At 37.2% G+C, this 14,872-nt stretch overlaps 1 protein-coding gene across 11 annotated transcripts in view; it reads left to right on the top strand.

The window, feature by feature from the left end:
- The window catches only part of MAGI1 (membrane associated guanylate kinase, WW and PDZ domain containing 1), a 712,862-nt gene that overhangs the window by 681,953 nt on the left and 16,037 nt on the right, over window positions 1-14,872 (top strand). For 4 of the 11 annotated variants that reach the window (XM_037799902.1, XM_037799899.1, XM_037799914.1 and 1 more), the window contains exons 15-19: window positions 1,670-1,753; window positions 4,579-4,670; window positions 6,087-6,279; window positions 8,337-8,630; window positions 11,590-11,793. In XM_037799902.1, coding sequence (XP_037655830.1) covers window positions 1,670-1,753; window positions 4,579-4,670; window positions 6,087-6,279; window positions 8,337-8,630; window positions 11,590-11,793 — 867 coding nt within the window. The remainder of the gene's footprint in view (window positions 1-1,669; window positions 1,754-4,578; window positions 4,671-6,086; window positions 6,280-8,336; window positions 8,631-11,589; window positions 11,794-14,872) is intronic. The other 7 variants (XM_037799906.1, XM_037799904.1, XM_037799909.1 and 4 more) reach the window with 5 other exon arrangements.

Raw genomic sequence — 14,872 nt, 5'->3', positions numbered from 1 at the left:
ATCTTGCCACAGCCAGCTGCTTTAAGCATTGAAATTGCTGAGATGGTGGCCACACTAAATACTTGGAATGGTGCCAGTTTTGTTCCTTCACTTTCTTTACCATCTAAGGCATAGGAATAAGAATCAATTTCTTTTTCAGTGTTTGGAGGCTCTGTAATTGAGTGATAGTAGCAACCTAATTGACATTAAGATTCACATAGATTTCTTCCTCACTATAAATGAGGATAATGATAAGACTTTTCCCCCATGGTAATTATTCTGTATCTGTCAGATTTTCTTCTTTACTCAGTACCTACAAATGAACTTACTTTAATCTTGTTTTTTAATCTCTATTTTGTTCTATACACAGATCAGTTTCTGCCATTCCCATAGGTTGTTTTACATCTTGTCTTTCAAGAAAAAAAAATTAGCATGTCTACCCTTCCTTGTTAGGTTTCAGTCTACGCCCCCCTCCCTTAAGAGATATATTCAATTGAGTAAAGTATTCTAGGGAAAAAAGGAAAATTGAAGTCAGCAATAGCACATTCACTGTACCATATTATCCCCTTTTGGTTGAAAATATATTTTCCTTGTATTTTATTGTATTGTTAAAGGCACTGTGAAGAATAATACAATCTCTGATCAAATTCCTTCACGAGGTCTAAATGTGTTGCAGAATACCATAGTCTTGTTATGGCCATCTGTTAAAACAGCAGTGATAAAATGAATCAATCTGAATTGAAGATTGTGTTAATGAATCCCTTTGGAAGGTTTAAATGTTTAATTAAAAACAAAGGCAAGCATTGAAGACCTTTAAAAGCCATATTGCTTATTTTCTGTTTTCTCTAGATATCGTAACAATTGTACATGTCTTTAAAAATGACACTGATAAATTCTTATTAGTGAATGTTCGGAAAAAAGAGCTAGTATCCAATAATGTTTACTTCAAAACAACTATAAAGCTTGCAGTTGAAACTTTACCTGTTCACAAAATAGTTTAGAAAGAAAAACTCAAAGCTCTTTTATAAACCAATATTATAAACCTGTCATACTTGGGAGAGACAGGCTTACAAGTTTGGAAGTGGTGAATGGGCTTCTTCATTAGATTGAGTTTACATAGCTTGGGTGTGCATCCAGATTTTAAGAGCTTTTATGACAGTTCCTGTTTGTGTGTGTGTTCAGACTTTGGACAGATCTGATGATTTTTATCTCTAAATATAAGATTATTCTGCTTTGGACTACCTAGAATTCACCTGAATGGTAGTAGTATAAGTATAAATTCCATCAAGAACTTGATACTCTTAAATAAATGGTATAGTATAGTGGTTACGTGAGTATATTTTAAATCTTTTACGAGGAAATAAGAGTTTAGACTAACCTCCTAAAGTTTATGATGTGATTAAAACAAGGTAATACTAGAATGTGTTCTTTGGGATATGAGGAAATATGAAGTCTAAGATGGTAGTTTTAGGAAATTCTCATTGGTACAATTATAAATTTTAGCTTTTTGACACAAAAAACACCATGATAAAAGAAAGAAAAAAAAGAACAATCAAACCATAGTCTTAGCAGCCATGACCTTTACTGTGGAAGCTGAACTATACATTCCTTATCAATCAAAACTAAATTAAAATGAACTAAGAGAAAGCACATACATTAAGCTTTGCAAATTGTGAAATTAATATTCCAGCTATGTCACCTTCGCCTGCATCAGGATTGAGCAAGGGTGAAAGAGAGAGAGAAATCAATTCCACGAATTTTGGAGAATGTCAGAGTAAGAATCCACTGCAAACTTTTATTTCTCCATTATTATTCATCCTGTTAAATGTTCCACTGGGGGCTGAGGAGAAGCTCAGAAAAGGAGAGAAGAAAGATAAATGCCACAAAGGAAGGTGCTTTGGTCCTTTTGTTGACCAAATGTAGACCAAAGACAAGATGAAATTAAAAGACACATGCGTGTCTTTGCCAAGTTTGGAAATTTGTTGTTCATCTGTAGAAATGGAGTCAGCAGAAAGTTTCTCTTCAAACCTAGGAATTCCATTCCTTCCAATTATCAAAGGAAGTCTTTTGATTGCTTTATTGAACTGTCGCTGGCATTACCAAAAGGAGATTAACTGCTCACACTTTTTCCTATACAAGGGATTAAAAATATAGAAAATTGGGCAAGACTTTCTTAGCTCTGTTTGATTGAACCTCACTCAAGAAAAAAGTAATATTAATATCAGAAAGATAGCTCTAACCTGCTGCCTCCTCAAAACTTAATTCTAATAAAATCTGCCTAAAATAAAGTCAAGTTTGAGGGAGGTAGTTAAGAAACCTCAGTAGCTCTGTGAAAAGGGGGCACCAGAGAAAACAGAAAAGAGAAATTCTATAATCCCAAAATCTGTTTTAGTATTGATTTATCACCAAAATTATTTATTTGGGTAAATGGCATTTAGTTAGTGGAAGAGCATAATTGTTCATATGCCAAAGTTAAGTTGCCAAAAGACTTTCTTGGTAATGTCTGTGTGTGGGCATGTTGTGTTTGTGTCTGTGTATCCTGACTTGTCGCTGGTGTCTTCACTATCCTTCATGTCATTAGGCAGCTTCCTTTTCTACAGAGAGCTCTTTAAAAAAGTTGCCATTTTCCCATTGATTCTCAAATAGAAACAAGTCTTTTTTTTTTTTTTTTTTTTTTCCTATGGACTAAATAAACTGTGTGATAAGCCAAAATAAGTCTGCCCACAACCTCCCATACCATGATGGTTTGCCCCAAAATGAGCAACATAAGGCAGGAACTTGCTACATTTGGCGCCACTGTAGGATGGGCAAATGTTCCTGTGTTAAATGATGCTTGGGAAAATGTGTCTGAGCTGGAAGTCTCTGCAGAGGCTACTTCTTTGTTCACAGAAAGGCCTCACATTCTGAAGACTTAGGGAAGATATTGCCAGGAGCCTAGTGATGTTTGGAAGGCACAGTGGTCTATTTTGGCAATAATCCTCCTGCTTGAGTGAACCAAAGACGGAGGCCTAACTTGATTTAATTTGTTGTTCCAGTGAGGCTATTACAGCAAATACCCTTTAGCTAGCTACTCGAACAGAAAGAAAATAGTTACCTTAGTGTGCACAAGAAAATATTATCCTCCAATTGTATTTATGGGACCTCAATGATGTAGCTTAGCTCCATGTTGCATGGAGCTATGCAGTTTAGCCTCAGCAATTATAATAAGAAAGCATTAGATAAAATGAACCCGTTTAAAGCCATGGTATGAAGATAGCTCAAGCAAAAATATCAGATTCAAGCACCTCTGACTTTTAGTTACCTGCTCATTTAGATTCTTCTCTCCAGTCATATTCATTCGCTATACAATTTAAGCCTGAGGGTGAGTCACTGAAAAGGGACATCTCTCAGCAACTTGAAGTCTAAGCAACCGCCTTCTTCCTTATTCCACTGTACAAAACTGGAGAAGATGAGAATGAAATTCTTGGGCCTACACACTCCTTCAGTCCAAAATCCAATTAATTTAATAAACCAGAAAGTGTGCAGGAAACTATCTAAAAATCTCCTTTAGAATTCACTGCAACTAAATTTTATTTTTTTTTCCTCTTTAAATAAAAGATATGCCTTTTCATAGGCCACAAAACACAGCGTGTACACATGAAAAGACTGAAATAATAATTAAATAGAAATAAGCCTTTCTTATTACCTTAATTAATTAATGTAATGGTATATAGAACAATTTTGTGTGCATTAAGCATTTTCCTATGGAAATTACTTTTCTTTTTAGCAATGCAATAGTCATTTTTAAAACCCCTGGTCCATTGCTTGAGATTTAAAAGTGAGATATCAAGGTGTTGGGTAATAAATAAATACTTGGAATGTTGAAAAGTTGTAGGTAAATTCTGGAGTGAAGCAGTTAGTCATTTTAAGATGAGATAAGGTTTATTATTATAGAACTTTTTTGTCACTGTTGGTCTTAAAAAAAGGAAGGCTACTTTTTGGTAATAGTGCTGAAATTATACTAAACTTTGTAAATTTGAAAATATTAGGATATTAGAGAATAATTTTATTGGCAAAAACAATCTAACATATCAGATTAGTAGCATTACTGGCCTTGATTACTTTAAATGACTTAAAAAAAATAATTTGACATTCTTTTTAACCCAAACTGATTTCTTTCCTCCTCTAGTTGATAAAGCATTAGATAATTTGACAGGAATTCTAAATCTTCAGTACTAGCCTTTGCGTTAGAGGTTACTCTGACTTAGCATGAGCTCTCTTCTTGGACAAGGTAATACTTTTAATTGAGTTAAGATTACTGTGGAGAGCAGTCAAAACTGACTTCTAGTTAAGTCAGAGGAAATGACTTGGGCTTGATTATCAAACAGTGATTAGTCCTTTGAAAAAAATTAGTGCTCAGTGACTGTTCCCACTGCTTCCTTTCTCACCTGTTGCCCTCCATTATTTCACCCCTCCATATTATTTTATTTTCTTGCCTGTGTTGGGAAGCTTGGATCTGCCCAGGCACCACCATATTGGTCCTGTCATTGTGTTAATTTTCTGGGTATGATTCCTTTTAGCAGAGAAATAATCTCTCTCTTCCTTTCCCCCTCTCTGCAGTTCCAGATTATCAAGAACAGGACATCTTCCTATGGAGAAAAGAGACTGGATTTGGATTTAGGATTCTGGGTGGCAATGAACCAGGGGAACCTGTGAGTCTTTTGTCTACCTTTCTCCCAGTGCTGTTTTCTAAGCCTTCAAAGCAAATTGGCAGCAGTGACAAATCACCAAGATTTGAGTCCAGCTAGGTGCAACACTGACTCTTTCATCTCAGGCAGTGTGGGTTATTGTAGTCTGTGGAGCTCATTTTGTCCTGAGGAAGAAAGGACAAAGTCCTTTCTCCAAAGTTTGTATTAGTGTTTGTGAAAAGCAGCAGCTTCAACAGCTGCAGCTCCCATTATGGAAACAAAGTAGGAATAGGCATCAACTAATAAAACAATGGTCTAGTCCTTCTGGCCAGTTCTCTCAAAGCTGCCATCCATCAGGTGGCTTTGTATATTGAGTAGCTAGTACTAGAGAGCACTATTAGACATTGTGAGAGATTGGAGAAAGTAGGATCACTATCTTTATGAAAACAAAGAAAGAATCCTGAACAAGGGTGGAGACAGGCATTTTCATCCCAGACATTTAACCTCCCTGCACCTCATTTCCTCAGCTGTAGAATAACATAGTATAACGTCACAGGGTTCTTTTCAAAGGAAAAAAGAGAACTGAAGATAAGTATCGCTTAATACCCTCACAAAAATAATAGCTGTTATTTATTAGTGCTTACTATGTGCTAGATGCCACTAATTGCATGAATTTATCTCCATTTTTCAAATGAGAAAATAAAGACCCAAAAGGCTAATTTACTTGCCCAGGATCACAGACCTAGTAAATGGAGCGTCTGGAAAGCTGTATGACTACAGAGTCCATGTTCTTTACCACTATTTTGTTGAAGGTTTTTCTAAACTATAAGTGTCATGTAAAAGTGGCTGGATCATTATTGTCTATGGGGAAGGCAAGGAAGGCACAAATATTTTAGCCAAAAGTCAATGAACAGTGAGTATAACAGCAAAACACTAAAATCGGCCCTGCATGCTTATAGACTACAAAATGGGGAAATCAAACCAGACTTTCCTTAGTTCATTCATTCATTCATTCATTCAACAGCATTTATTGTGCATTCCGTATTGCTAGGCACAGTGCTAGACCTTAAAGAAAAGTAATGTTTCTATTATAGTTAGTAGAGTTTTATGAAAGGAGAATTCTTACACAAATAGGCAAGGAAAAAGTGTTTTGCAAATGAGGGTGGTAAAGTGATTTTTTGCAAAGGGGCAAAAGAAAGTAAGCCATCCAGCAGACCACAGATACATTTTAAGGAACCAAGAAGTAGTTATTCTTTCCACAATTTAAGAGCTGTTGTGCCACTAGCATAATATCTCACACACAGTCGGCGCTCAGTAGATGTTTATGGCATGCATGCAGGCATTAATAAATAAATTGAACTGTTCTCAGAGATGGGAAGGCCATCGTGTAATAGTAAACCAAAAGGGCAATGTTTTATCCATTGTCCAATTACTCAACAGATTTATATCGGTCACATAGTACCACTGGGTGCTGCTGATACGGATGGCCGCCTGAGGTCTGGAGATGAATTAATCTGTGTGGATGGGACACCAGTAATTGGAAAATCACACCAGCTTGTGGTCCAGCTTATGCAGCAAGCCGCCAAACAAGGCCACGTCAATCTCACAGTGCGGCGTAAAGCGGTGTTTGCAGGTATGTTTTTCATTCATTCCTTCAGATAGCGCTTTGTCACTTTATGCACAGACAAGGCCCTCTTCCTCTGTCTTCCTCCTCAAGCATCTGTTTTAGCAAATGTTTGCAAATGTGATCAAGCTCAGAATTTCCAGATGGTTTGCTTCTCTCAAACCCTGAAAAATTCCTGTCATTCAATGAATAAGAACTTTAAGGTGTCACTCGTGCGTGTTCAGCAAAGGCCTCTAGAAGAAGGCTAGTTGAACGTATATTACCACTCCCAACCCTCATGCCAACCAGAACTTAGTCATCCTCTGGTTTGATAATAATTCTCAACAAAAGAGTTCACAAAGTCACAAGAGCTATAGCCTCAAATTACAAGAATATTCATGTTCATGCTGTGATTTCTTACTCTGTTTTGACTGTCCTTTGTGTTTAAATGAGATTTTCTTTTCTCTTCAAGAAAGTTGTAGAGCTGGCCAGATTTAGGTTATCTTTGATTCCTTCCTCCTCCCTGCAATCCATAGAGTTCTCTAGCTCTCAAAATACTACACATATCCTTTAAGGCCCAGCTCAAAATAATTTCTGAGAAACCTCTGAAATTCCCTCCTTTCTCCTACCACCCTCAGACTTTAGCATTCCCTCTTTGCCTGTCTTATGGCTCATGGCTTACTTGTGTATCAGAATCTGCCATTTTGAGACAGCTAATTGTGTGTCTGCTCCTTCCATTGACTTACCAACTTCTTGAAAGCACACACCTTGATTGTTCATCTTTGTTTGCAGCCTCCATCTCAAAGCATCCAAGCCAGAGCCTAGGAAATGCAGAATAGACATTAAATGCTGTATCATTTGAATTAGTAAAGAAGTATGGCATGAAATATTATGAATTCTCTATAGCATTAATGTTAATTAAATACTTAGATAAAATTAATTGGCAACCTTGTCAAAAAAAAAAACTAGTATAACTCTGAATCATATTAATTAATTTCAGAATTACAATATCAGATTGAGTGTAAGAGTCCTCCCTTTTGCACTAATACAGAACGTTCATCACCATGGATTATGTCTGTAGAGCTCATTTTTGGCCACAGAATCCTTCTTAACATAGTAGCCAAAAATAATTAATTTGAATTGACTTTTGAGGAAAAAAAAAAAAAGCTATTTGACTTCCCTAGCCCTAATGAAAATAGTAGGGCAATGCGATTTTTGTTTGTCTCATATTTATTTTTAAAATCTTAAATATTTTGGGTTCTTGGCTGTGTGTCAAAGGCATGTTAAATCTATGAAGGAAGAAGCTCTCAGGAATAAATACAATCTTACTAAAAACCCGGGCACACATTTTGCTTTTGACATGAAACCATAAGTTAATTCCACCTGTTATTGTGATTATTTGGGAGTGCTCACTGTCACCTAACAAGACAATAAAACTGGAACGATGACTAAATTCTGAAGAAGGCTTATGTATGCAGGTGTGTGATCAGAGTAGAAATTGACATCTGGGAGTTAGGAAGAGAAACCAAGTAAACCTCTGACCAGTGGTAGTGTAATGAATCCTATAATACTGCAGCCTGTGTAGTACAAGCCACTTAAAGCATTTTCCTTGATGGAAAAAGCAAAAGCAAAGCTGTTTGGAAATCCAAGCAAAAATGTGACAGGAGGGTAATGAGACTATGACTGTCCAAGCAAAGGAACGGTCGCCTTTGTTGTAGCCCACACCTCACTTAAAGCTTCTCTTTGATTTGTGCAAATAGGAAGTACTTCAGAGTGGGCTGATTCAGTGGCAACTTGGAATCCAAGGGTGGATATTGACAGTATGCTGTAAATGATACATGATTTGAGAGTCCTTTTTATGATTACATTGGATCCATGTCAGTGGATATTGAATAGTAGATACTTACCAAATAAAGTGGTTTGAGATGCCTGTACCCAGTTGTGTGGGGCCAGATGCCCTGTCATGTCAGTTCATCTTTTGATTTCTTGTATGTTCAGGAGGTGAAGGAAGGAAGAAGGGGTGGAAGGGCACGTTTTTTGTGTGTATGTGAAGTCAGGTAACTTAGACATGAATCCCTCTGTTACAGTCCCCAAAACAGAGAATGAGGTGCCCTCGCCAGCCTCATCTCATCACAGTAGCACCCAGCCAGCTTCCCTGACTGAAGAGAAACGCACGCCGCAGGGCAGCCAAAACTCTTTGAACACCGTGAGCTCGGGCAGCGGCAGCACCAGCGGCATTGGCAGCGGCGGGGGCGGGGGCAGCGGCGTGGTGAGCGCCGTGCTGCAGCCCTCCGACGTGGAGATCCGGCGCGGGGAGAACGAGGGCTTTGGCTTCGTCATCGTGTCTTCAGTGAGCAGGCCCGAGGCGGGCACGACTTTTGGTAAGGGCTGGGAATTATTTTCCCCAGTGTTGCACATACCAGGGGAGTGTTCCATTGCAAGTGAAAGATGGCCAAAATCTTATTAACAGAAATGCTTTAATGCTTTTTGCTTCATAATTAAAATCTTAATTGGGGATGGAGTTTATCTGGTAGTATTTTTTCCCTCTTGAAGGGTTTTTGTGGGGGTTTTTTAACCCTTTAGCTTCCATTCTGAATATGTTTACACACACACAACTTCATGCATACATGGAATTTGTGTGAAATTTGCACAGTAACCCCTTGACAGTGAAAAGTGTCAGAAATTTTTGCCAGAGAATGACTTTTGAAAGTGCTGAGTAGGGTGTCATTGATAGCAGTTGCCTCATAAGGTTGAAGAGTTTTTTAAAGGAGCAGATGGTTGTAAAAATGTCTAGGAAAAGTGGAGGTGTAAGGAGTAAAAATATTACATGAAATGCCCTTCCCACCTCATCTGTATCATTTCTCTATTTTATCCCCTGCTGAGGTTGCCCCCCCCTTCCATTTTAAATAATGTTTTTAACTGTTGCCTGATTAAGAATCTAGTTAAAATCCGAGTTAAGAACCATTTCTTGCTGCCCTTGATTTCTAGTAAGGGTGATTTTCCTTTCTCATCCAAGTGCTGGTCTTTCAACAGATAATAGGGAAGCACAATTATCACCCACTCAGAAGGTTAACTAAGAAGAAGACAAATAAGAACCCAGGTGATTCCAGGAACTAGCAATCTATGAATTTATTTCCCATTAGAATGGATTATAGATGGGTACCCCAAAAATGATCCACCTTCCCAATTAGGTAAAAAGTCATTTATCTCCCAAGTACTTCTGTTAGTTAATGTGGAATATGATGGAGAGAGGAAGGGCTGCACAGACTTTGAAATTTACCTCAGCTCTACCCCAAATTACTTATCCACATGGAGTCTGATGACCAGTGAGTGGACCAGGTTGAAAAGCTAGGGTCAGTGACGCCCTGCACCCCTTTAGCATTCTGATCCAGTAGAACTCACTTAACCTCTATTTAGTCCCCATATGTTGCTTCCTGCTAAAGCTGTTTACCCCTGAGGTTTGTTGATTAGAAGACAGTCAGGTCTATGCATGTATGGCTGCAGTAACAAATGCCCATTACTAACAGTGCTTTGTGAGCTACATTAATAAAGTTATCAAAGCATGTCATGGATGGATGACCTGACATCAAGGCAAGGGATGTAAATTAATTTGTCAGACTTTTCTGCTTAATTTAAAAACAAAAAGAAAGTGTGGGGAAAAAGAAATCCCAAGTTACCTTTTTCAGATCTATAATTTAACAGGTCCCATGAATCCTCTGAAACTCTCAGGATTTCAGAATTCTCAGTTTCACTTTCTAGGAAGAAGTAGCTGCTATGTCAAGTGGCAGACTATGAGTTGTATAATGGATATTGAATGTCTTCACTCATAATTTGGTCTTTGGTTTTTCTTTCCTTTGGCTCTTATAATGAACAAATTAAACTTTTCCTAATGCTTTGCATGAGACTTCTGTTCTGAGCTATGCAGAGCTTCATACCTGCTGTTTTATACCTTTCTCATGTAACATGACATGTCATTGGAGACGGGCTAAACTTAATCAAGACCTTGAATTTGAGTATGGAAGCTGTTCACTGCACCTACCTGTTGGATTCCAATAGACTGTTTATGTCCTTTTTTTCTTCTTTGACCTTGACATTTTATGCAAGACACCAACTTTTAGACAAACTTGCTGAAATTCAACGGAATTATAGTGCATTTTCCCACAGATTTTAGCCTCATGGTCCAAATTATAATAGAAGAGCCCACACAATTAGTTTCAATGTCTCCCACATCAATGTTGTCATCCTTTCCAAAAGGTGACTCAACTGCATAACTGTCTTCAGAGTCTCCAGAAAGACTTCTCAAAAATAGGTGAACGTGCATAAGAAACCTGAAACTCAATATACAAATTAGCTAGAAACCCCATGTCAGGCTTTAGAACCAGTTTCCCTCCTCTCTAGAAGTAAGCAATGCTCTTGGGTCTGACGTGGAGCATCTCAAAGTGCATGATAAACCATGCTCTTCAACTGGACTTTTCCTGGTTTTTAATATTGTAGATGTGTAGTAACTGAGAATAAGGAAGGAAAAGGGTTAAGGAATAATTTGAACCTAGCTTTTGATCAGTGTACTAAGCTTTTCATATTCCTTTCAGGGGATTTTTGTGAGGAAAAAGGATGCTTTCAGAACTAATGAACCAGTTGGGCCCTACCCTGAAAGCACATGAGAGAGGCTGATTGAGCAAAGGTTATAAAAGGAAACAGAGATATGATGGTTGGGTGCTTTCTTGGCTCATCTCTTATAATTACACCTTCTTTTCTAAAACTTTCATCATTCTGGAGGGAAAGCAGAAAGCCTAAGTGTCCATTAGGTGTTTTCAGATAGAATTTTTGATGCTAGCAAACTTTTGTGCCTCACCAGACGCCCAGTGATTATTTGTCTAAATGGAGAAAGAACAAAACATTGGCAGAAACTTGAACAACAGCTGGCAAAAATGAAGTGACATGAGCAGAGAATTAGTAAGAGCATCTGTCTGGGCTCTTAGTTTCACATTTGCAGTCCCAAAATAAGCCAATAGCAAGTTATTTTTGGACTCTTGAGTCTGAAGTTTCTGAATATTCTGAATTTTCTAACTGATTTAAGGAGGGAAGCTAGGGTTTTCCCCTAATTTTGAATTAGGAAAGGACTGCAGTAGTGAACCTTAATTTCAGGGCCATACCTTCTTACACAGACACCCTGAATATTGCCAATGTTTTGACCCTTGGTGCAGAGCTTTCCTTTAATAACATTTGCTTAATGCTTTAATTAATTAACACTTAACCTTCTCTTTCCCTTTTCAACCCTTTTTCTCCTCCCTGCACTATATTCCCACGTAACTTAAAAAAAATTTAAACTCACTACCAAAGCAGGCAATGCATGTGTGGCTATGCCTCACAAAATAGGTCGGATTATTGAGGGGAGCCCTGCTGACCGCTGTGGCAAGCTGAAAGTAGGAGACCGGATCTTGGCAGTAAATGGATGTTCCATCACCAACAAATCCCATTCAGACATTGTCAACCTAATCAAGGAAGCAGGAAACACAGTTACCCTCCGCATCATTCCTGGGGATGGTAAAGTATACCTATTATCTATCTATCTATCTATCTATCTATCTATCTATCTATCTATCATCCATCTCTCTCTCTCTCTCTCTCTCTCTCTCTCTCTCTCTCTCTCTCTCTCTCTCTCTCTCGTTAGTATTCGTATAATTGAATATTGCTGATTTAGAGGTAGGCTTATCCATCCCTAACTGAAGGAACCCATCAAACATGAGCAGTTGTTACTAAACCACACCTCACCCTTTTACTTAATCCTCTGTGTGACCCTGTCTTGCTGCAGGTATAAAGTTTCATAAAATCTTCAACTTTCCTCAATTTTTTTTGTTTCTGAAACTTTGTCTTTAAAATCATATAATAGTTTTAATACAGGCAGTAAAGATTCCCTGATGTTCTATCTGTAACTCATTCCTGATTTTTTTAGAACAGTCACTGAAATTTAACTATAATATGGTGATATTTACAAAACCTACATAATGACAAGGCAAAGCCAATGCTGTGTTTGTTTCAGAATAAGTAAATGTGTCTAAAGTTTTCAATTTAATGGGAGAGTCTTAGGGTTCGTGCCTAATTGATTTGTCCCTAATTTTTGGATGTAGATGAAGAAAGAATTAAATCTCCATATTTTTTATAGACTATATTTACATTAAGCTAAGTCTATTCTATTGCTTGGTTGCTTGCTTGTTTGGTTGGTTGGTTGAGGTCAAATCTTTAGTTCCTTTATAACAGTTCCTCTCAACTGGGGGTCTGATTCTGTCCCACTGGGGATTTTTGGCAATATTTGGAAATGGGTGCTATTGCGGTCTAGGGGTAGAGGCTAGGGACACTTCTAAACATCCTACAGTCCACATGACAGTCCCCTGCCACACAAAATTACCTGGCACAAAATATCAACATTCATTTTATTTATATTTAATAAAAATTAAGTTGATACACTAATATCAAAAAGGGTTGATTCTTCAGAAAAGTTAGTCCTGAATATTGACTAAGTAGACTTTGCTGTTAGAAAGAAAGTGATACTTGTTCCAAAATGTTTTAGTGCCTTTTTAAAAAATTCTTGCCATAATATTATAAAATAAAATATATCTTCTGAAAGTCAATGAGTATTTCTCAGGGGAAGAGGATGGTTTATGGAGATAATGTGAAAAGAATTCTATGCTGTAGATCTGTAGAATAAGAAAATCAGAGATTTTACCTAAAAGTAATACACCTAATATATTTTTAAAATATATTTATTGTTAGAAATAATTGTTGAAAATTTGTGTGATATAGTTCACATCCTTCTGAACAAATAAATCCAAAACTGAACAATAAATATTTGCAAATTGTTGGTTCTAAGTATGGAGAACTTTCTCTGAACCAAAAATACCCCATACCAAATGTGGAGGAAAAAATAGCTCCTTGAATGATGGTCTACTTCACTCTGCTTCAAATGCATGCTTAGTAATTTACCATCTGGGCTGGAGTCCATTCCACCAATTCACTTCTCTGAAATGCTATTACAATTTAGAAGAGTGACCACAAGATGATAGAACTTCGGTTCCTAATGGAAAGGATAAAGGAAGCCAGAGAAGTAAAGTGAGAAATAGTTGAGAGAGCCAAACGTAGTTTGTAAATTTAGACACATTTATCTACATGCCATGGGGAGATTGCAAAAGACTAATCCAAAACAACTGGGCATAGGGATTCATTTGCTGGGTTTGGTCAGTCTTAATGCATGAATGAGAATATCCAAAACAAAAGGAAGGAAGGAAAGAAAGCATTCCTTATGGGAAGAGCTTAGAGAATGGGTTTGAAATCAAGTAAGATGTAAATACAAAGGAGCAATTTACAGTCTAGTGCACATAGATTTTCATTTAATTTAATAAAGTACAATCAAAACAATCTTTGGATAACCTGAACACCAAGGAATATAATGCAAGGTGTTATCCAGAACAGTTGGAAAAAAAGGAGGGGGGGGGCATTTTTTAAAACTTCACTTTTTTAAAAAAAATACAATTCAGATAGACAAGTCGTGTTTTAGCTTGGTCAAAAGAAAACGGTTAAGGATTGGTTTTTTTTGTAACTTTTATTTACTGAAAAATTAAAACAAACAAACCAACAACGACAACAGCAACAAAAAACCACAACATTTCATACAAAACAAAGGATTAAGAAAAACAAATAATCTAAAATAACTGCATTGCTTCCAACATGTTCCTACCATACCCCAAGAAAATTAATAAACCATATCAAAACAAAGAAATAAGAAAAAAAAAATCTAAAATAACTGCATTGCTTCCAACATGTTCCTAACATACCCCCCAAAAATTAGCAAACCATAATCAAAGGCATAAGAAAAACCAAATAACCTAAAATGACTACATTGAAGCTAATTTTTTAATGCAATAGCTTTTTTCACTTTATCAAAAAATTTAAAAAAAAACAAAACAAAGGAATAAGAAAAACTAATAACCTAAAATAACTACATTGCTTTCAACATGATCCCACCATACCCACAAAAGTTTGCAAACCGTAATCATTCCTGAGCATTCCCATAACATTGAGATTACCCTCAATAGCTTAGCTATTGATAGTTTTTAAAGGCAGCATATTTGTTCTGCTGAGGATGTGCTTTCATCCCAGGATATTTCAGGAGATGTTAGGCTATGATAATAAAACTCATCACCAGTTACTTGTAAGACTCAGAGGCCCAGGAAAGGGAATCAGGTCTAGCAAAGGATGAAGATGTGATGTTCATCTTTTAAAAGGGGCCAAAAATTGCCATCTTGGAAATTAGCATTGTGGAAGAGGTGACAGATTTCCAAAGATATGTTGAAGCAGTCCAAATAGGGAGTGGCCTTTGTAGTGTGACAGTGAAAATCATGCTGGATCCACTTTCTCTTGGTGAAAGGCAATGTTGGTTGTGAGTGCTCTGCCCTTGTTAAAAGACCTTTGGTCTCCTTCACATCTTTCACTCTAATACTTAACTCACCAACTATCTCAAAACACACTTTGTTTCGTGATGCTAATGAAGAGGCTGAACTCAGAGGGGTTTCTGAGCTCTTAGAAGTCCGTCTTGTCCAGGGTACTGTTCTCAGAAACCCTGGGAGAT

This window comes from Choloepus didactylus, chromosome 1 (genome assembly GCF_015220235.1).
Source record: "Choloepus didactylus isolate mChoDid1 chromosome 1, mChoDid1.pri, whole genome shotgun sequence".
NCBI classification, from domain to species: Eukaryota; Metazoa; Chordata; class Mammalia; order Pilosa; family Megalonychidae; genus Choloepus; species Choloepus didactylus.
The sequence above is the reverse complement of the archived record's forward strand: the minus strand, read 5'-3'. Positions and strand labels throughout refer to the sequence as shown.